The 23,495-nt window shown below is 42.0% G+C and overlaps 1 protein-coding gene across 2 annotated transcripts in view; it reads right to left on the bottom strand.

Annotated features, from left to right (window-relative positions):
• Nucleotides 1–23,495, bottom strand: part of GALNT2 (polypeptide N-acetylgalactosaminyltransferase 2) — a 363,681-nt gene that overhangs the window by 30,195 nt on the left and 309,991 nt on the right. For both annotated transcript variants that reach the window (XM_075596873.1, XM_075596875.1), the window contains exons 9-10: nucleotides 21,036–21,123; nucleotides 7,373–7,476 (exon numbers count right to left, since the gene is read on the bottom strand). In XM_075596873.1, the coding sequence (XP_075452988.1) occupies nucleotides 7,373–7,476; nucleotides 21,036–21,123 (192 nt within the window). The remainder of the gene's footprint in view (nucleotides 1–7,372; nucleotides 7,477–21,035; nucleotides 21,124–23,495) is intronic.

Below are 23,495 nucleotides of genomic sequence, written 5' to 3'. Positions count from 1 at the left end.
GATGTTTTTTTTGAAACAGAATTTGGTTCTTTAGATTTCAAGGTGGGTGTTGTACCCAAACTGGCACATGATGTGTTAATAGGGACCGACTTTCCCCATTTTCTAAAAATGTGGTCCCCAGCTCAGAATAGCGCCCAGAGTTCAATAGCAGACCATAACGAAGTGTTAGAAGAAACAAATCCTTTCCCTTTTTCAGAAATGGAGGTTGACGAGGGCCCAAATAAGAAAGGGGAAAAGGAGGAGTGCTGTGAAATTCCCTTCCCCATCACTACTTTGGTAGGGAATACCCCAAATCAAGATGTTGATCAGGCACTTACCACCCCAGTACAGGATAAGACCCTCGCTGACCTAGAGGTCAGTCCTGGGAGTTTTAAGAAGGCCCAGTGGGAGGACCCCACATTAGCGGTAGCAAGGGGAAATATACGGGACCAGAATAGTACTCATGGCCAACCAGATAGGTCACTTGCTTACCCCTACTTCGAGGTAGAGAACGACCTAGTATATCGGGTTGATAAAAGAAAATCAGTTACAACTAAACAATTGTTGGTACCACGGACATTCCGTAACGTAGTATTACACCTCGCACATAGTCATCCATTGGGGGGACACCTAGGGGTGGAAAAGACAAAAGAAAAGGTTCTCCGAAGCTTTTATTGGCCTGGGGTTCTGGCAGAAATTACAAACTATTGTTCCTCATGCCCAGAATGTCAGATCACCGCCCCGTTCAAAGCATACCGCAGCCCATTGGTACCCCTTCCCATAATAGAGGTACCATTTGACCGGATTGCTATGGATCTAGTAGGACCCCTAATAAAGTCTGCTAGGGGACATCAGCATATATTGGTAATATTAGATTATGCTACCCGATATCCGGAGGCAGTTCCCCTACGTAGCACCTCTGCTAAAAACATAGCAAAAGAGTTAGTACTTCTGTTTTCCCGGGTCGGAATTCCTAAAGAGATCTTATCTGACCAGGGAACACCATTTATGTCCCAAGTAACAAAAGAGCTATGTAAACTCCTAAAAATCAAGCATCTCAGAACCTCAGTCTATCATCCACAAACAGATGGTTTAGTGGAAAGGTTCAATAAAACCTTAAAGAGCATGTTACGCCGGGCGGTCGATAAGGATGGGAAAAACTGGGACTGTTTGTTACCATACCTGTTATTTGCCATTAGGGAAGTTCCCCAGTCATCCACAGGCTTCTCCCCGTTTGAACTATTGTATGGCCGACATCCAAGGGGCTTACTGGATATAGCCAAAGAAACTTGGGAACACGAGGTTACCCCTTACAGAAGTGTAATAGAGCATGTTGCCCAAATGCAGGACCGCATTGCTGCAGTCCTACCCATAGTGAGGGAACACATGGAGAAAGCTCAAGAAGCACAAAGGAATACGTATAATAAGGGTGCTAGGGTCAGAATTTTTTTTCCAGGTGATAGGGTACTAGTTCTGGTTCCCACCGTGGAGAGTAAATTCCTTGCTAAATGGCATGGGCCATATGAGGTCTTGGAAAGAGTGGGAGAAGTAAATTATAGGGTAAGGCAGCCAGGTAGGAGGAAACCTGAGCAAATTTACCATATAAACCTACTCAAGCCCTGGAAAGATAGAGAGGTCTTGTTAACCCTAGTACCCCCAGGTCCGTCAGAGAATCAAGAAACTGACCCAGAGGTTAGCATAGCTGAAACACTGTCCGTGCATCAGAAACGAGAGGTCCAGAGTTTAGTGAGAAGGAACAAAGAAATCTTCTCTACACAGCCAGGTAAAACTAACGTAATTAAACATGACATAGTCTCTGAACCGGGGGTCCGAGTTAACCTTAAACCGTACCGAATCCCAGAGGCCAAGAGAGAGGCTATAAGTTTAGAGGTTAAAAAAATGCTAAAACTAGGCGTAATTGAGGAATCCCAAAGTGGGTGGAACAGCCCTATAGTTTTAGTCCCAAAGCCAGACGGTACAACAAGGTTTTGTAATGACTACCGGAAACTAAACGCGGTGTCAAAATTTGATACTTATCCTATGCCCAGGGTGGATGAACTTGTAGAGAGACTGGGCAAAGCCCGATATCTCACAACCCTAGACCTAACAAAAGGGTACTGGCAGGTTCCCCTCACAGAAAGGGCAAAAGAAAAAACAGCCTTCTCAACCCCAGACGGCCTCTTTCAATATAAGGTGCTGCCTTTTGGCTTACATGGAGCTCCAAAGAATGATGGATAAAATTTTAAAACCACATGTTCGGTACGCTGCCGCCTACCTGGATGATGTGGTAATCCATAGTGAAGATTGGCAGTCCCACCTTCCAAAGGTCCAAGCTGTGCTCGACGCAGTTCGGTCTGCTGGACTAACTGCTAACCCCGCTAAATGCACTATTGGTCTGGAGGAGGCCAAGTATCTGGGGTATTCTATTGGTAGAGGGTTACTCAAACCACAAACACTCAAAGTAGAGGCGATACAAAATTGGCCAAGGCCAGTCACAAAAAAACAAGTAAGGACCTTTTTGGGGTTAATTGGCTACTATAGGAGGTTTATTCCCAATTTTGCAACTAAGGCAACCCCACTAACCGACCTCACAAAAGCAAGAGGACCGCTAATGGTAAAGTGGTCCCCCGAAGCCGAACAGGCCTTTAGAAGCCTGAAAGAAGCTCTCTGTGCCCAACCAGTGTTGGTCACACCTGACTTCTCCAAAGAGTTCGTAGTCCAAACCGACGCATCTGAGGTAGGGCTGGGGGCGGTACTCTCCCAGGAGTCTCAAGGGGAGGAGCACCCCATCCTTTATTTAAGTAGGAAACTAAATCCCCAGGAGAAAAATTACTCCATAGTCGAGAAAGAGTGTCTCGCAATAAAGTGGGCTGTAGAGACACTCAAGTATTATCTGTTGGGGAGAAAGTTCCGATTGGTCACAGATCATGCACCCCTTACCTGGATGTGTCAAAATAGGGAGAAGAACGCTAGGGTGACCAGGTGGTTCCTAAGCCTACAGCCCTTTAAATTTTCTGTGGAACACAGGTCGGGGCACAAACATGGCAATGCCGACGGGTTGTCAAGGATGCACTCCCTAATATCCATGGTCGCTCACCCCTCGAGGTCTGAGCTGGGGGGGAGGATATGTGACAGAAACCAGGGGTTGGTAATAAACTCCATATACAGGGCTCCCAGGATACTGAACAGTTTCTGTCCTGTCTAAGCTGAACAGGGCAGCCTCGTGGTACAGGCACTCCATTCCACAGTTTGTCTGCTGCCTGTTTTCTGTCACCTGTCATGCTGATTAGAGTTCAGGTATATAAGACCTGTTTCCTGTTTCCTCTGAGCCCCGCCCAAGAGCCTGGAAGGCTGCTGAACTGCAGAGGGGTGAGAAAGCCTCTTTCCCAAATCGCTTCATTCATTCTGTTAGTTTGTCTAAAGACTGCAAAGGTACTTATTTTGTTGGTGGAAGTGGACAAGCCACTTCCAACTCTGAGTCAGGGACATCTAAGTTTAAGTTATCGCTCAGACGAGCAGCTTTTTGTTTGGCTTTGTTTTCTGTTTAAACTGTGGCAGTCTCAGTGCCTGGGACTGTATAAACCAGGCATAGCCTGTTTAAAGGAACAGTACGTGACGTCTCATCATTTAACCTACCCTAAAAGACCGTGTTCTAACAGTCCCGGACAGACGGCGGAGCCCCGGAGTAAGCCGTTTGTCACAATATATATATATATTCATGATGTGGTGGGTTTGAGCTAGCTTGGCAATGTATATATATATATATATATATATATATATATATATATTTATGCCAAAATGAGTGCTACTGGGTGTGGCAAATGTATACAACAAAAGACAGGAGTGAGCCCAATGCTACATCCAATTGACAAAACAAAGTAATAAGTATAAATACTTCAATAATAATAATATTTACTTGGTTATTTAGTTAAACCCTTTGGCCAAGGCGTCATAAGTCTGCATTTGCCAAGCCCAGTAGCACTCTCTAAAATATATATTCATGATGTGGTGGGTGTGGAAGTTTGAGCTACTGTAGCTGGGAATGTGTGTTAATCAATTTCTGACTGGTAACAGTTGTAATGGAGGAAGGTGGCACCTCCCCCCAGAGCTCACTCCTCCTCACCTTTTTAACCTGGGAGGTCTTTTCACTTTGCTGTATTGAACAGGATCTACTATGGTTGCTTCCCCTCATACAGAGGTAAAGGGAAGGGTTCACAGTGTAGTGTAGGACCTGCACTAAATTTGGTTATACCTTGAAATGGTATGCAGGCTTATGACGCTTTGGCCAAATGGTTTAACTAAATAACCAAGTAAATATTATTATTATTAAAGTATTTAAACTTTATATTTATTACTTTATATGTTTTGTCAATTGGATGTAGCATTGGGTCTTTCCAGAGAGAGAAAGAGAGAGAGAGAAAGAAACCTAAATCACTGCTTATGGGACTGCCCCAAGATTGCAGATTTTTGGGACCAAGTGCTGGATTATATACTGTACAGCCGAATGTTGAAATAACTGCAGTTAAAGAACCAGTTTCTTTGATATTTGGCAACTTGGAGGAATGAAGATCATGAATAACGGGGTGAGAATATCTAAATTCGTAGAAATTACATTATAGGCAGCCAGAAAAACCATAATGTTACAATGGATATACCCCCTAACATGGAGATGCTAAACAAATATTTAACACAATTATTCATGTTAGATAAAATGGAACCCAAAACCAATAAAGAACAGAAACACTATTAAAAAAAATGGGATCCCTTTATTGAAATTTTACCAGACAGGTACAAAGAGGTTGTGATGCGGGCGTTTGAACAAATGTCATTGTATTTACTAAGAAGTCTGGTACGTGAGAGGCACAGAAGGAGATGAAGGGGGGAAAAGAATAAAATATCGAATGTCTGTAATTCCTAGATAAGGTTAAGACCTATAGCACAGAAACATGCTTTTTGGTGTTTGGATAGAAGAAAGACAGCACTATTTCTTGGTTAATGTAAAAAGATAAAATGACTTGAGTGATAATATTCTAGTGCTCCCAGGTCACTCACCCTTCTGGCTGATTTTATTGCCATTGCTTTCAATGTTAACCATCTGATTGATATTGAATGGAGAGGTTCAAAAGAGTGTGTCTGTTTATTTACAATCTTTTCCCCATTGTTTTAAAGAATTGCTGAATATACTTTTGGTTTTTAATCTGATCCTAAAAGACAACGGAGAGTTCTGCCAGTTGAACTTTAAGGGGTGAATGACTGAGACCCTTATTGAAGCCCTCCTGGAGGAAATCCAAGATGTTCGGGATCAACACCAATTGTGGGTTCACGTTGTTGTCGCACCAGAATCTGAAGATTGCTCAAATTCTCTAGTAGATTTGGATGTTTATGGCTTTCTAGCCTTGATTAGTGTATCTTATACTTGCACAGAAGACTCCTGTCTTCTTAGGACCTCCTTTTCAGTTTCCAAGCTGTATAGTGCAACATTTGTAAGTTTGGATGGTTGATTGGGTCCTGTGTGAGAAGGCCTGAGAAGATTGGAAGTGGCGAGAGTAAGCCCACTGACATTTCGTTTAGCTCTGTTAATCAGTATCTTCATGGACACTGGAGTATTTATGCCCTCTGTTTTGATTTTCTGCAAGTCGTCTGAATCATCAGAATTCGAGGCAAGATCTAGACCAACGAGAACGGTCACTTTTTGGAAAGAGCATCTACTGCTGATGCCTGGTGCTCCCTGTGTCTGGAGAAGAAATGATGGCATTTGGTGTTATTACCTGTTGCTATGAGGTCTATCGCTTGTATACCCAATCTGCGAACAATGCGTTCAAAAATGTCCTGATTTAGAGTCCTGGGTCTCTAATAGTTCTGTTTGGAATTCTGGTGACTGCTATGTGAATCATTGTGATGGCTGGAATATCGAGCTCTGCCCACCTGAATAGTTTTGCAACTTCTCTTGCGGCTTGAACTCACTACTTGTGTCTCCCTGATGGTTTATGTACGAAAATGCTATGAAAGGTTCGGAGTGTATCTTGATCGGATGACCCAGGAAATTATGGTAAAATGCTACAAGAGCTTTGAAGATTGCTCTAATCTCCAGAATGTTGCTTGAGAGTACTGCCTCTGTTGTTCAAATTCCTTGGACAAACATTTCTTGCCAGTTTGCTTCCCATCTGGAAGAGCTTGCATCCGTTGTTAGGAGAATCCAATCCACCAGGTCTAACGACCGACCCTTTGCTAAATTGCTTTCTGCTGTCCACCATGAGAGGGGGAAAAGGAGAGAGAGAAGGTAGAGAAAGAAAATGGGCGAAGAGAGGTAGAGCAAGGGAGAGAGGGCGTTCTATAAATTGGAGGGGTGGAGGGGAGGAGGCGGAGTTGGTGGACCTTGGCCAGGGAGTAAAAATACCTAGTTCCACCTCAACACAGAGTGAGCCTGCAGCTGCTTTCATCTGCTTGTGCAGGAGCCTCCTTTCTCAACCGGTGCTCTGCTTTTTGGCAAGCGGTGATTTCACCGACGCCTATGCATATTTGAAATCTCCCTGTTCTGTGTGGTCGAGGCAAACACGTTTGGCGCTTGCTGGTCGACAGAGCAGGAAGGCATCTGCATCAGGGAGGAAGTGTGCAGGCTAACCGCTTCTGAATTCAGCAGAAGGAATCAGGTACGCCACAATGTGGAGGGGGGGCGGGGGGGAGGAGCACTTGCCCCCAGTACCCAGCTGTAATGGCACATCAGACTGACTAACAGAGCATTAGAGCCGGTTCTGGGTGGGGGTAGGGTGGCACGATGGCCATCCGTGGCTGAATTCCCCAGAGAGCGACTGTATATATATATATATGGAGAGGGAGTGGCTCAGTGAGTAAAGACACTGACTGGCACTGAGAGTTTGAAGCAGGGAAGCCTGGTTCAATTCCCGGTGTTGCTCCTTGTGACCTTGGGCAAGTCCCTTTATCTCCCTGTGCCTCAGGCACCAAAAACATAGATTGTAAGCTCCACGGGGCAGGGACTTGTGCCTGCAAAATGTCTCTGCAAAATGTCTCTGTAAAGCGCTACATAAAACTAGCAGCGCTATACAAGAACATGCTATTATTATTATATATAAAAAATGGTGTAAGTCCCCATTATAAAAGGCCTGGCAGGCATCTGCCAGCAAAGGTGTTTAGAACACATGGCAACCTCTAGTTGAAAAACAGGGTTCATAAGCTGAAACACTACAATACTATGTTAAATAAATGTGCAGTCGATTGCCGGAAAGAAACCCCAGTGCGTGTTGATCATGTCTATTTAACGTTTGCTAGGTAACCATTGCACAAATTCCTTTGGTAGTTATCTTATGAAGTGTGGTTTAACATTATGTTTCGTATGAGAGATTTCCCGGAAAAAAAAATATATTTGCATACTTACCTAAATTTTCACCGCCCCAAACATCCATCATCATGTCATACTTCCCTAGTTCTTCAAAGTATGCTTTATCCATTACGAACAGCCCTCCAGCAATCATTGGAGTTCTAAAGAGAAATGTGAAGGAAAAGTTAAAGTGCTTTGCACTATACAGATTAAAAGGATGGGTGTTTTGACACGCACAGGATTGATTAACCCCAGAATTAATTGCAAGACAGGCGAGTGCATTCTGCCTTCAAGCCATTGCAGGCGCCACTGGAAGCAAAAGGCTGTTTTGTGCTGGTTCTGCTTATCTTGCCCTGCCAACATATTACCTTTAGATGACCAAGCTTTTTACATGTAAAGGGCTGAGCCATGTCTTACTATCGAAATACAAATATGGGTTATGAAATAATGCTCATAGACAACTAATAGTATATAGAAAGCCAGCGCATCAGAAAAAACAAGTCCTGTTTTGTAATAAAGAACTGCAGTTGGTATAAACTCCTTCTAGATAAGCATGTATCATAGCATAGCCCTAATAGCGTTAGGGGACTAGTACCTAATGCCAGCGGCACCATATATGAATAGTACAGACCAGAGTCCCATAATAAAGGAGAAATGAAGGGTACAGCGACCCATAAGTATCACTCACTTATATTCTCCTGGAGTGTCCAACCACAGGTGTGTTCTTAGGTATTCTTAGGCGTGCAATCTCCTAAATTTTACTTGTTGTATGGTCTAGTGGACCAATCGGAAAGCACCACCCTTTATCCCATAGCCCTTACATTGTAGGGAGACACATGTGATATCTAATAAAGTTTGTTGATATGACGCGCTCCCAGCAGCCAATCGGGACGCGCCTAAGGGGAGATGCAATCCGATTGGTTGCACTGTCCGTGACATCACGCGATAGCGCGATCGGCGCTAAGATATAAATTAAGGCTTCAGATAGTATTGTGTACACCTTGAGAAAGGGCATACTGCCCGAAACGCGTTGGTGGACACCTGTTGTGACCTAAGGGGGGACCTTTGATCCACTTAACATGGAATAAACACCATTTTGATGCTGCTTGCCGTGAGCCTCCTTCTATTCCTTTTGGCAGTGCACTACCTTACCTTTTACCTGTTCCTGCTACTTCCTGGGAGACTGCACGCCTAAGAACACCCCTGTGGTTGGACACTCCAGGAGAATATAAGTGAGTGATACTTATGGGTCGCTGTACCCTTCATTTCTCCTTTATTATAGGACTCTGGTCTGTACTATTCATATATGGTGCCGCTGGCATTAGGTACTAGTCCCCTAACGCTATTAGGGCTATGCTATGATACATGCTTATCTGGAAGGAGTTTATACCAACTGCAGTTCTTTATTACAAAACAGGACTTGTTTTTTCTGATGCGCTGGCTTTCTATATACTATTGTCTTGCTTCATCCAGTTGCTCGAGTGACGAGTTCATATATTTTTGATAACAGAAGGAGGTTCTTCACGTGTTTTGCATATTTTATTTCCCCTATCCAAACACCTTGGAATTTTCAGTTTTTTTGGATTTTTGTACAAGGGGTGGATTTATCTACATTAATTGACTTTATGTCATGGATCATACAGATATTGAAGAGGACATTGTCCCCCTGGAAAGTTCCAGTTATGCTTTTACCTGTTCTGACAACACTGCAAGATTAAGGAAGACTCAACTTGTATTTGATAATGCGTTTGATATTGAATGTGATGATACTGTACAACTGATTTGAAATATCATTTCACACGATTTGAAAAACTAGTTACAACAAGAATTCGACTATGGTGGGACATAATATCAATTGAAAATTATATTAAAACCAAACGAATACCTCGTGGCCTTCGTATTAAAAAATCCCCCACATTTGGTTTTCCAGAAGATTCCTTGGAAGTCAGCTGGAAACAAGTGCTTGACGAATGCTCGTTTAAACTAATGGATCTCATTTTATTTTTTAAAATTAAAGAGAAATCACAAATTGAAGGAGATATAGAAGTTTTGCAGAAAAAGCTAAGTGAATTTACAGAAATGAAAGGTTTTCTAGAAATGGATGTACTGTAGCATTAGCTAAGAATATAAATGAAGTGGAAAAAGAAATTATGCAGAAAAAGCAGGTAAAATGTGAGAGGGATACACAGGACTACTTAAGAAATCAAATCTATATCTGGCAAAAACCAGTCACCAATAGAAAGTCCTATAATCCCTCTCAGATTAACAGCTCCACCCCTGCAAAAGGAAAAAGAAAACCTTTTTTTCAAAAATCAATTCTTAAAAATAAGTCTGGTCAGTTAACTACGAGTCAAGAATCAGATGCCTCAGATACTGAGGCTTCGGGACATTCTGTTTAATTTCATACACAATCTGAAAATGAAGAGAGATATTCTGAAAAATCAAAGAAATCAAAAGGCTCTAAACCCCAGTCTGATTAGGGTTGAAAACCAGATGAGCAGAGAGAGTTTATGCAGAGTCAAAGATCCACCTTTTTTACAATGTCAAAAAACGACCGAGGACAAGAAGGGGCAGATCTAAAAGGGTCCTCGACCAAGAGGAAAAAAAGCCAATTAGAAGATTTAAGTGAAGTGATTAATATATCAAATGTGGAACTTAACCATGAGGAACTTTCTCTCCTTAATAAGAATAATTGCCCCCTCATCCAACTTCAACCTTTTCAACACAGTTGTGGACTTACATAAATTTATTAGAAAGTTAACTCTTAATTAATTCTTCAAGAAAAAATCTGATAATGTATGTATTTCGGATGATGCCCACTCTGTACCAAATGTTGGTGATATTGACAGTTCACTTGTTTCTGATGTTGATGTAATGAATCCTATTGAAAATGTTCTTTCCTTTAAAGAGTTCTGCCATTTGCAGGATCTGAATGAATTACTTTAGATCAAAATTCCCAATATGATTACCAAGACTTTTTGGGAAGGAAAGCCTCAGCTTTCAAAAACAAATCAAGTTTTTATCCCACCTTTGTTAAAGGTAATGCAATAACAACCTTTGAGAAAATTGTATTGTATTGTATGTCTTTATTTATATAGCGCCATTAATGTACATAGCGCTTCACAGTAGTAATACATGTGGTAATCAAATAAATAAAATGGTAGAAAGATTTGTCCATCCTGGCTTTAGGGTACACATTCTCTTCAAATCTGACTAAACCTTTGATTAATAATTTAACAAAAGGTGAGGCTAAAGCATTAAAGGATTTAAAATGTAATAAACAACTAATCATTAAAAATGCAGACAAGGGTGGGGCAGTAGTGGAGCAGCATAGGAGCGACTATCACAGGGAGGCTAAACGCCAACTTGATGATACTCTCTCCTATGCTGTACTTCCTGCCGACCCCACCTGTTCATTCATGTCTGATCTAAGGGAACTCTTAGAGAAAGGAAAAATTTGGGGTGTCTTAGATGCTAATGAGACTGAGTTCTTGTATAATCCATTTCCCACCACGGCTGTGTTTCAACATCTCCCAAAGATCCATAAGACATTGGTCTCCCCTCCTGAGAGGCCAATTGTCTCTAGTATTGGATCTTTGGGAGATGGTCTTTCACGGTACGTGGATCACTGTCTACAACCCCTGTCGTTAGCTCTTCCGTCCAATATTCTGGACAGTGTTATTTGATTAATCAATTAGAAGGTTTCTCTTGGAAGCCAAACTTTATCTAGTTGTCTATGGATGTCACATCATTATACACTATCATTAGACATGACCTGGGGATGGCAGCTTCAAGTTATTTCTTGGACTCTTCTGACTTATCACCAGCACAGGGAAGTTTTATTTTGGATTCTATTCACTTTTTATTAACACATAATTATTTTTGAAGTGAAACTTCTTTAGTGGCACCTCTGATGGGATAAAACTGGATAGATGGGGGGCGAAATGTGAAACGGAAGTGACGTCACGTAATGGACGCCGCTCCGCTCACACGTCCCCTGTCACATGTGGCGGCGGCGATAGCTGCCGGCGCTGCTCCTAATCGCCGCCGCACCCCTCACCCTCCCACACACCCCACACCCGGTTGCTGTTCCGCCGCCCGCTGCCATACCGCGCGCCGCCCATGCGCAGAAGCGGCTGGCAACGGCGCCGTTCCCCACCCGCTGCCATGCCGATGTACATGAGGAGGGAGGCTGGCGCCAGCGCCGCTCCTAACAGCCTGGGAATGGGGGGGGTTTGAGCGCGCCGCCGGGGGGTGGGGAAGGGGGGAGCTTGAGCGCGCCGCCGGGTTTTGGGGAAGGGGGGAGCTTGAGCGCGCCGCCGGGGGGTGGGGAAGGGGGGAGCTTGAGCGCGCTGCCGGGGGGTGGGGAAGGGGGGAGCTTGAGCGCGCCGCTGGGTTGTGGGGAAGGGGGGAGCTTGAGCGCGCCGCCGGGGGGTGGGGAAGGGGGAGCTTGAGCGCGCCGCTGGGGGGGTGGGAGGGGGTATCTGCTCAGAAGACTCAGACTGAGCCCCCCGGGTCCGCAGCTCCACCGGGGGTGGGGGGAGTCAGGAGAGAGGGGGCAGGACACAGACAGAGAGACATACGGTGTGTACACACAGAGAGATACACATACACTGACAGACACGCACACACTGACATACACACATTGACTGACACATACATACATTGATTGACACACACACACACACTTACTCTGACGCACACACACACACTGACGGACACACACACACACACACACACACTTACTCTGACGCACGCGCACACTGACGCACGCACACACACTCTGACGCACGCACGCACACTCTGACGCACGCACACACTGACGCATGCACACACACTGACGCATGCACACACACTGACGCACGCACACACACTCTGACGCACGCACACACACTCTGACGCACGCACGCGCACACTGACACGCACACACTCTGACACACACTGACGCACGCAAACCCCAGTGATGTACCGAACACTGCCCCTGAATGATGTGCCTATTCCTTCCCCCCCCCCGCTCAACATTCAGGATGCTGGTACTGCTGCCAATAAACACATACACACACACACTGACGCATGCACACTTTGACGCACGCACACTTTGACGCACGCGCACGCACACTGACTGTCACACATACACACGCACACTGACTGACACATACGCACGCACACTGACTGACACACATACTCACTGACTGACACACATACACACACTGACCGACACACATACACACACTGACCGGTACAGATACATACACTGACTGACACACACACAAACAAACACACATACATACTCTTTGACTGACACACATACATACTCACTGACTGACACGTGTGCCGAGCACGCGCGTTATAAGTCAATTTCTGTGACAAAAGTCAAAGAAGTTTCACTTACTATGCGCGTGCACAGCACACACAGCTTTTTTTTTGTTTGATGGTGTTTACTATCTCCAAACACGTGGAACTGCTATGGGTACCAGCTTTGCCCCATCCTATGCAAACTTATTCATGGGATGGTGGGAGTCGTTCCACGTGTTTGGAGATAGGAACCCATTTAGGGATCACATTGTTTTTTATCGTCGATTCATTGACTATTTGTTTTTCATTTGGGAGGGTGACACCAACACTATGTTACTATTTATAGATTCACTAAATAATAATGATTATGGTTTAAAGTTCACTTTTTCTTTTGATCACCATCACCTTAAATATTTAGATTTGTTACTGTATGTTGATCACTCTTTGACTATCCATACAGATATCTTTCGTAAAGAAAACTCACGGAACACTTATTTAAGAGCCGATAGCTGCTACCCCAGGCCACTTATTAAAGGAAAACCAAAAGGGCAGTTTATGAGAATTAAAAGAAACTGCTCTAAAGATGTTGACTTCCATAGACAATCAGACGATTTATATAATAGATTTGTAGCCAGGGGTCATGATCCCCTTGATCTAAATAAAGCACGGTGAGAAGTTGAGGTTACGGAGAGGAGCCATTTATTAAAAAGAAAAACAAAAAAGATATCTAAGTTTGACAGCCCACTGTTTAACACTCAGTTTAGCTGACAGGCACAAAAAGTGAGACAAATATTGGAAAAACAATGGAGCATTTTGCTCCTTGATCCAGTTCTGGGACAAAGTCTGCCAATAAAACCAAAATTGTTTTTTAGAAAGGCCAAAACAATATATAATTCACTTTCCCCCAGCTTGTTCTCACATCATTCATATAACAAAAATCCCATTACTATAGATTCATACAGATGTGGTTCATGCAAAATTTGTGTTAATTTACCCCCTACTAAAACTTTTCAGAGCACATGTACTAAAGCAGTATTTAATATACGTAGCTTCATTAACTGTAAGACTACCTTTGTAATCTACCTTCTCACCTGTGGGTGTGGGAAGCAGTATGTGGGCCGGACCACACGGAGCCTCAAAATACGTATTATGGAGCATGTGAGGCTCATTAAGAAAGAAGAAAAAAGATATTAATCATCCGGTCCGACTACACTGTACCCATTGCCTGCAGGGAGATGGTAGATTGCTTAAGGTATGTGGGATTGAGTCTGTTTTGTGCCATGAAAGAGGTGGTAATCGCATTAAAAGGCTTGACCAAAGGGAGGCCTTTTGGATATTCACCTTGAAAACCCAGGTTCCATTTGGGCTTAATACAGATTGGGACCTGGGTCATTTTCTTTGACTCTACTATGAATATGCTCTCTCTGCTATGTGTTATATATATGCTTCTCTTGTCTTCTCCAATTTTTTCTAAGTGAAATAAATACTCTAATAGACTATTAACAGTCAAAATTGCTAATGTATTGAATTTTACAGGTTGCTATTTAAATACTTTCAATTGATATGAAATTTTCAATAATAGATCTATGCTTATGCATTTCTCTAATCTTTTATGTTAAATTGTTCTGTTGTTTTTGCCTAGAGTTCAGTATCAATTCCTTTTTCCTTTAGAGAAACAATGAGCTTACACATAACCATTATAGTATATATATCTAAATGAATTTTTTTTCTCTCTTTTGGTTTGTGTGCTCATTGGTCCTTGAGATAAGAAGGAATAAGAGAAAATAAAAACATCTTTATAGTAAAGCTCTCATGTAAACTAGTTCTGTACCTTCTTTTCTCTTGCAATGTGTTGTGTTGTGCAAATGTGCTATTTTCCAAAAGTTATACTCTTTAGGGTATAGTTAATTCTTTATCATAAGAGTTAATATATATATTTCTCTATTACCATTTGAATAGCACTTTTTTAAATTCTAATTTTTAAATGTTATGTTTAGCTTTAAACATTGTTTTTCTTTGTTTGTATATTATTTAATCACTTATTTTTACTTTTATTATTATTATTTCATTTTTAAACATTAGTGAAAAGAAAAACAAGCGCAAATAATATTACTAATAAATCAAAATAACACAAATGATATACTATCCTTAATGAGTGCAGCTCCCGACGTAGAATTCAAACCAGATTCAATCAGCAAACGAAGGAGAAACAGGTGCGCAAATCACATCAGGACATGGAAAGAAAGTGAAAACACAAAATCGTGCAATAATGTCACCCTCAACGGGTGATTTCAGTGTTGAAAGTTCTTTGCGTTTCCACTGCAAAGTCTTCATCAGGAGCTAATCTCATTAGCCCCTGATGAAGACTTTGCAGTGGAAACGCGCGTTGGGTGAATCAGTGATTACTAAGAAGCCCTTGTTGATGACATCCCGAGTGGAGGACAACTTTAATCAGCCCAGTACCTGCTGTGACGGCCGTGGAGCGGATGCTGTTGCTGTGAATATCCTTGTCTGACCATATGATGGATGGGTGGTCTGAATGCTCTCAAACAAAGGCACTTATGCAAGTGGAATACTTTTTGTTTTTAACATTAAAAACAGTACTATACTATTTTTGCTTTCCCTTTTTTGTATATGGATTTCCCCCCCTCTATATGGATCTGGAGTACCCGTCTGGAGACATAAGTTGGTAACTTTTAATAACCACAACGCTTTCATTTCACGTTAAACACATGAGTGCAAATTTTATAGAACTTTCAACACTGAAATCATTTGTTGAGGGTGACATTATTGCACTATTTTGTGTTTTCACTTTCTTTCCATGTCCTGATGTGATTTGCGCACCTGTTTCTCCTTCATTTTTAAACATTAGTAGTATTTTTTGTCTTTGAAAAACGTTTATTTGTGTTATATTTTCCTTTTTTTCTTTTGCACCTGGGTTTTGAAGCGGTGTTTTGACGTCATGGATGTTTTTATGTCAAATTGTCAAATATAATAAAGTTGTACTTGTTGTATGGTCTAGTGGACCAATCGGAAAGCACCACCCTTTATCCCATAGCCCTTACATTATAGGGAGACACATGTGATGTCTAATAAAGTTTGTTGATATGACGCGATCCCAGCAGCCAATCGGGACGCGCCTAAGGGGAGATGAAATCCGATTGGTTGCACTGTTCGTGACGTCACGCGATAGGCGCTAAGATATAAATTAAGGCTTCAGATAGTATTGTGTACACCTTGAGAAAGGGCATACTGCCCAAAACGCGTTGGTGGACCCCTGTTGTGACCTAAGGGGGGACCTTTGATCCACTTAACATGGAATAAACACCTTTTTGATGCTGCATGCCGTGAGCCTCCTTCTATTCCTTTTGGCAGTGCACTGCCTTATCTTTTACCTGTTCATAGACAACTAAGGCTGAGGCCATGGTGCCTTCGTCCGTGCGGAGGCTGGTCAGTGAGCGGGCCCTTACCTGGCCATGGTGGACGGGACATGGGGTGTGTGCCTAGGGGTGTCACAGAGCTAGTTCGCCCTCATTGGCGAACTGATTTCTTGCGCAACGCGTGCCCCCACCCACACGCCACATGGACGCAAACACTGCCTTAAGGCAGTTTGTTCGCTCAGCGTGTGGACGGTTCTGCGTGGTCTGCGGTACCATGGACCCAGCCTAATACAGTACAGAGGGAGTATTTAGTATATGAAAGAGTGGCAATTTAACGGAGGACAAAGGATATTTTGCATCCATGAGGATTCATAACAATGTAGAAAGTTGCTTTTCTCCAACTGCGGTAAAAATTAATACAAGCAACCAATAACTTTCAGCACACTTATTGTGATTAACAGAGGGCAATTTAATGTTAGGCTGAGTCCATGGTGACTCAGCCCGTGCGGAGGCGCGCTGAGGCTGAGGGAAAGCGGGTGCTTTCCCTGGCCTTGGTTAGCCCGCCGTCCGGGGGCATGTCGGGGGGCAGGCCAGTGACATCACGGAGCTGGTTCGTCCTCATTGGGCGAACCGCGCACGTGACCGGCCCTGCGCTCCCATGAGTGCGAAATCTAAAATTTGGATAAGACCTATGCTTCCGCACGCTTGCGGAAGCATAGGCGAGCCCCTACTAAAGCCGCTCTCATTGCGGCTGCTGGGGCTCACTTGTAAGTGAGAGCGCGCCTCAGCACGGGTCAGCACATAAGCGCTGACCATGCCTGAGGCCTTAGAGGATATTCTGCATCTTGCTGCTTATAACTAAAAGGTTAAATAGCAACTGTGGTTATAAAAAACTACAAAAGAAATAACTAAGTCAAATCCATCTCCTTGGAAAAGGACTTCGGTGTAATAAATAACCTAAACTTTTTCTTGTAAGCCTACTGGTAAATCTGCCAGGTTACTACATCACTGCAGTTACTTCTTATCCATTTCTTGGCCTCTTATAAATCAAGAAGAAACAATGTGTCACTTACTCTATTGAGATACAGAAGAAACATGATGTTGCAGGCTGAGATGAAGGCAACATTTCACTCCATTATCAGCCACCCCCACCGCTGCTTTGTTTTAGTATTATTTTCAAAGGAGCATTTTTTTTTTTTAAACATAGGTTTGAAGCAGGGGATTTCCTGAGCTGAACCCATTAATTTCAGCCCCGGGGACTCACTGCTTCCAGAGACAGAGACCTCCGAAGGGGGGTGCTGGTATCTGGGCAAATTTTAAAGCTGCCGTGTCATGTGGGCCAATAGGAAGCCGAACCGGACAACGCCACAGCTTCCAATTGGCCGCCAGCGCACAGAAAATATGAAATGCGGCCATTACGTGAACCCTGCTAGGTATTTCGGGAAGCAGGGGTCCCAGGAGCTGAAATGAATGGGGCCCAGCTCATGAGACCCCCTGCTTCAATCCTAAATTAAAAAATAAAAATCGCCAGCGTGTATTGCCACTTTCTCTTAGTATTTTTAAACCACAGTCCCGCTTAGATGGACACAATTTTTCAATCTTCACACCAATTGCTTTCGGACTGCTTTTTTTCATCATCATCACATTCTTCATTCCAAAGGTTTTTGTGTTGGAGAAATATTGCTAATTTTTATGGTTCCTCTCAAATGTATGTTATTATTGTCCAAAAACGGCTATCAGCAGAGTTATTTCCAAACATTTAAAATTATTTAATTGAATACACAATTGCACATACTGTACTTGTCAGCGCTTTTTGTTTTATTTTTCCATCTTCCCAACACATTTGAGTCGTACTCTCCGCTGCACTTCATTACCGCCTCTCTTTTGCACCCTGCATCCAATTGTGTCCTCCTCCCTGCACCCTAATGTCCACCCGCCTGCTTCCCCCCCCCCCAGGCCACATTCCATCTCTCCCTATCTCCCTCGGCAGCTGCCACTCTCCCTATTCATGTGGAAGACTCCCTCATACTGATATAAAACCCTTAAGGTTTGGGTGTCTGCAGCCGCACACAGTCTTGCTACAACTGAAAATATCTGAAAAATGTATGATTCTATTTTCTCCCTGATTTTTTTTTTTTTGTTTAAATATCCCTTTAGAAGTCAATGAAGCCGACAAGATCTACCATGTTTTCCTGGCAAAAATAAAAAATAGTTTTCAGATGTTGGTAGTGTAGTATGGCTACAATTCTGCCCTCATAGAAGAGGTGGGAATGGTAATCACATCCAGTACTTCAACAACGTGCTGATGTGTTTAATTAAAGCAACAAAAAAAAAAGCATTCTCCCATGATAATATCATGAGATATTAAGTCTCTCAATTAATCTGGTGCTTCAGGGATTAATGTCCCTACAGTTTGATTTTAAAAACACACACACACACACACACACACACACACACACACACACACACACACACACACACACACACACACACACACACACACACACACACACACACACACACACACACACACACACACACACACACACACACACACACACACACACGTGAAAAAGAAAGTACACTATTTTGAATTCTATGATTTTACATATCAGGACATAATAACAATCATCTGTTTCTTAGCGGGTCTAAAAATTAGGTACATACAACCTCAGATGATCAACAACACATGACATATTACACCGTGTCATGATTTAACAACAATAAAGCCAAAATGGAAAAGCTGTGTGTGAAAAACTAAGTACACCCTTACTGTTTCCATAGGAATTAAGATGCTAAGTAGCAGACAGGTGCTGCTAATCAAATGCCCTTGATTAATTGATCATCAACAAGTGTGACCACCTCTATAAAAGCTGAAGTTTTAGCAGTTTACTGGTCTTGAGCATTCAGGTGTGTGTTACCACAATGCCAAGGAGGAAAGACATCAGCAATAATCTTAGAGACACAATTGTTGCTGCCCATCAATCTGGGAAGGGTTTAAGGCCATTTCCAAACAATTTAAAGTCCATCATTCTACAGTGAGAAAGATTATTCAAAAGTGGAAAACATTCAAGACAGTTGCCAATCTTCCCAGGAGTGGACATCCCAGCAAATTCACCCCAAGGTCAGACCCTGCAATGCTCAGAGAAATTGCAAAATACCCAAGAGTTACATCTCAGACTCTAAAGGGCTCAGTTAGCATGTTAAAGTTCATGACAGTACAGTTAGAAAAAGAATGAACAAGTATGGTTTGTTTGGAAGGGTTGCCAAGAGAAAGCCTCTTCTCTCTAAAAAGAACATGGCAGCATGGCTTAGGTTTGCAAAGTTGCATCTGAACAAACCACAAGACTTCTGGAACAATGTACTTTGGACAGACGAGACCAAAGTGGAAATGTTTGGCCATAATGCACAGCGCCACTTTTGGCGAAAACCAAACACAGCATATCAGCACAAACACCTCATACCAACTGTCAAGCGCGGTGGTGGAGGGCTGATGATTTGGGCTTGTTTTTGCAGCCACAGGACCTGGGAACCTTGCAGTCATTGAGCCGACCATGAACTCCTCTGTTTACCAACCAAAGTATTCTAGAGTCAAATGTGAGGCCATCTGTCCGACAGCTAAAGCGTGGCCAAAATTGGGTCACACAACAGGACAATGATCCCAAGCACACCAGCAAAACTACAACAGAATGGCTGAAAAAGAAAAAAATCAAGGTGTTGCAATGGTCCAGTCCAAGTCCAGACCTCAACCTGATTGAAATGCTGTGGCTGGACCTTAAGAGAGCTGTGCATAAACAAATGCCCACAAACCTCAATGAACTGAAGCAACGTTGTAAAGAAAAGTGGGCGAAAATTCCTCCACAACGATGTGAGAGACTGATAGTCATACAAAAAACGATTACTTCAAGTTATTGCTGCTAATGGTGGTTCTACAAGCTATTGAATCATAAGGTATACTTAGTTTTTCACACATGGTTTCTCCATTTTGGCTTTATTTTTATTAAATAAATCATGACACGGTGTAATATGTCATGTGTTGTTCATCTGAGGTTATATTTACCTAATTTTAAGACTTGGTAAGGAACACAATTGTTATTATGTCCTGATATGTAAAACCATGGAATTCAAAGAGGTGTACTTTCTTTTTCACATGACTGTATGTGTATGTGTGTGTATGTGTGTGTATGTGTGTGTATGTGTATATATATATATATATATATATATATATATATATATATATACATACACACACATATATGTATACACACATATACACATATATCTATATATATGTAGAAAGGTTTAACTTAAAAACAGTGCATCTTGGAATGTTTCTGACTGAAGCCTATCCCTCCCCCCTGTGCTGTATGACACACACATATATATATATATATAACCTAGCATACAGTGCTTCTACTGCAAGGGATTCTGGGAAATGACATGCAAATAAGCACACTGTCACCTTTTGCCTGAATCCATTTTTACATGGAACTCTTATAAGCGAATGCTCACTGTTAACACAGCTTTTAAGCACAGCATGGGAATCAGATGCAAAGCCAGAGAAACCATTCACAGACATGTTTCAACCTTAATGGGTATCATCAGTGGGAGGCTGGTTGTACTGCTGGCTTTGCAATTTTCAAGGCTGTAGGATTTACATAATATCACATTTTAAGTTATGGTGGGAGAAAAGGGCTACAAGAAACCTCCACCATATAGTATAATCAACCACACACTGATGAGACCCATTAAGGTTTTTTCACTCTGCCAAGACAGATTCAAGTGACGGCAAATAAGCTACACATATGATTTAACTATGCTGAATGATTTTATATACAGCTATTTACAATACATTCACCAAGACTAATGGTCACACTGTTTCAGACATTTCCACCATCGTTTGTCTAATGAGAAAGGGCAGAATAAATAATAAATCATTTTTAATCGAGAGATGCTAGATCTAAAGATGTCTGAGCAGGATGTCAGCATGTTAAGATAAAGTTAACTGCATTAACATGTGGCACATTTGTACAACAAACACTTACTTAATTGGAGCCACTGGGTTTCCTTGTCGTGCTCTTCTTTGTTCTGGTGTCATATAATCCCATTTAAAAACCAAGTTCCAGTCAAAACCTGGCAATAAAACAAGAAATTGATCATGCATAGTGACCAGGAGGAAAAGTTCACAATAATAGCATTAGCTCAATGAGAACTTGAATGCAATTTTAGCACTACAAGCAGACAACAGATATATTATAAATACTCAATACTAACGTATTCGATTGACTTGACAAAAACAGATTTCCTACTTGACCAATAAATCGAACAATACATGTGGGAAGCAATTATAAGCCAGAGTAAACCTGGTATTTTGTACTATTTATCATATAAACTCATGCCTGACCAAAGCATTTTTGGAAATAATGGTGTTTCAGGGAACAATATAGAAAAAAAGAAGGCCCGAGTTTTTGTGAAGCAATATCACAGTTGGAATAAAGACTACAAAATACAATTAAGTTTTTTTTTCATTATTGTCATAACTCCTAAGTTTTTTTTTCATTATTGTCATAACTCCTGTCTATACCTGTAGGCAGATAATTCACATTGATTAAAGCCTTAAATAAAAGCGAGTTCTCTGTAAAGCCGAATTTAAAATGTCACACTAAGAAACGTGTTGGTTTTTATGTACAGATTGCCATTTTCATGCTCATCACATTGTTCATTATCTCAGCAGGGTTACACTTTGGAGAAGTACTAAGGCAGTAATATGTGTCCCTCCCTACCTTTGTTATTTACTTTTACAGGATTGTAACTGGGGAGTCCTCCAGAAGTAAATCGTGCTTTTTTAATTCAGCTCTGGCAACCCTCCGGTCCCAGAGATACCTACCGGGGAAGTTATCCGTGATTAATCTCCCTCCAGGGGAAACAACATGGCCACATCATCATCATCTTGGATGGCTAACTTCACCGCTAAGTATCTCTAGAATCAGAGGTCCCCAGAGCTAAAAAAAAAAAAAAAAAAAGCACTATTCAACTCAGGACTCCTTGATTCCAATTCTGTAAAAAGATAAACCACGTAAATGTGACTGCCCCTTTAAGACACTTTTGCCTACTATGTTTTGTTAGTTTTCGGGCTACCAGTATTTGTAAAAGCACAATTAGCATGTATGCATAATGTTTATTTGCCAAGAGGTATGAAATAAACATGATGGATTGTCATAGGCAGGGCATCTTCTAAGTATAGACACTAACAGTGTCTTTGTACTTCTGGATTGTTATATTGTGGGTTGTGCAGAACGACTTTTGACAGCTGAACCCGGCATGGCAGACTTTCAGCACACTTTTCGTCTTCATTCTAACAGCAGCCCACGTCCTGGGAATTGCTCATTAGGAATAAATGCAGCAGCTGTCTTTGAGAATTAAGTAGAACTGGAAGGTATCATGCATTTCAAAGAGCAAACAAAGAAGAAAAAAAAGTACCTAAATATATGCGCTCTCAATGAGTGAATGATGTAGTCTTAACTTTATATTTGACAATACCTTCTGGAGGCAAAAAAAGGCAACGTTGGAAATGTCAGCAGCAAATTAAAAAAAATATTGGCGCTTCATGCAAATGTAAGAAAATCAAAGTGCAGAAAGGGATTTTTATTACACTTTATATTTTATTGGTGACATTTATCTGCAAACCCGCAGTGTCTGTCGGACCAAGGGGAAATCACAAAATGGCAACATAAATGCTTGTAATCAGGAATCGTACGCTTGTTTTAAAGCAATTGATTTTTTTTTGTCACGTTTGCAATGTTCTTATTCTTATTTTACGGCGGTCTACATTTTTGGGGTAATTTTCTTTTTACCATTGTGTGATCTGGGTGGTCCACAAAAGCTGAACTTTGGCACTTACACCTTCAGAGGGACCCCCCTTCCCCCCTTCCCCCTTTCCCAAGAAATACAAAAATGTTTGTCCTGGTGAAAAATATTTCTGCTGAGGTACAATGGCGGCCAACACAAAAAGAATTTGACGGCAGATTAGAACCACCTACATACACCCCCTTGTCTACCCATTTTCCGTAATGTTGTAAAACCTCAGACCGTATTTGATCCTTGGTTTAAAAAAAAAAAAAATTATATATATATATACACACACACACACACACACACACACACACACACACACACACACACACAGATGCAGCGGCCATTATTTGAACGTATCACAGAGCTGTTTTCATGTGCGCTGCTGTACTCCACGCGGCCAATCATGCGGTTGATTTGTTTGAATTTCATGGATTCCGATTTCTTCGGGTGCAATTCTTCGCATTTCCGTGGCAGAAATGAATGAATTGTAATGTGTACAGTACAGTAGTGTCAATTTGCACGTGTTTAAAAACCAGAACACTAAAATGCCATTTTCGGCACTCGAGCCAACACTCCGTAATGACGCGTCATGACGTGTATTCTGAGGTATACAAAGCATGAAATGTTCGAATAACGGCCGCTGCATCTGT

The sequence above is a fragment of the Ascaphus truei genome, chromosome 4 (genome assembly GCF_040206685.1).
Source record: "Ascaphus truei isolate aAscTru1 chromosome 4, aAscTru1.hap1, whole genome shotgun sequence".
Taxonomy (NCBI): domain Eukaryota; kingdom Metazoa; phylum Chordata; class Amphibia; order Anura; family Ascaphidae; genus Ascaphus; species Ascaphus truei.
The sequence above is the reverse complement of the archived record's forward strand: the minus strand, read 5'-3'. Positions and strand labels throughout refer to the sequence as shown.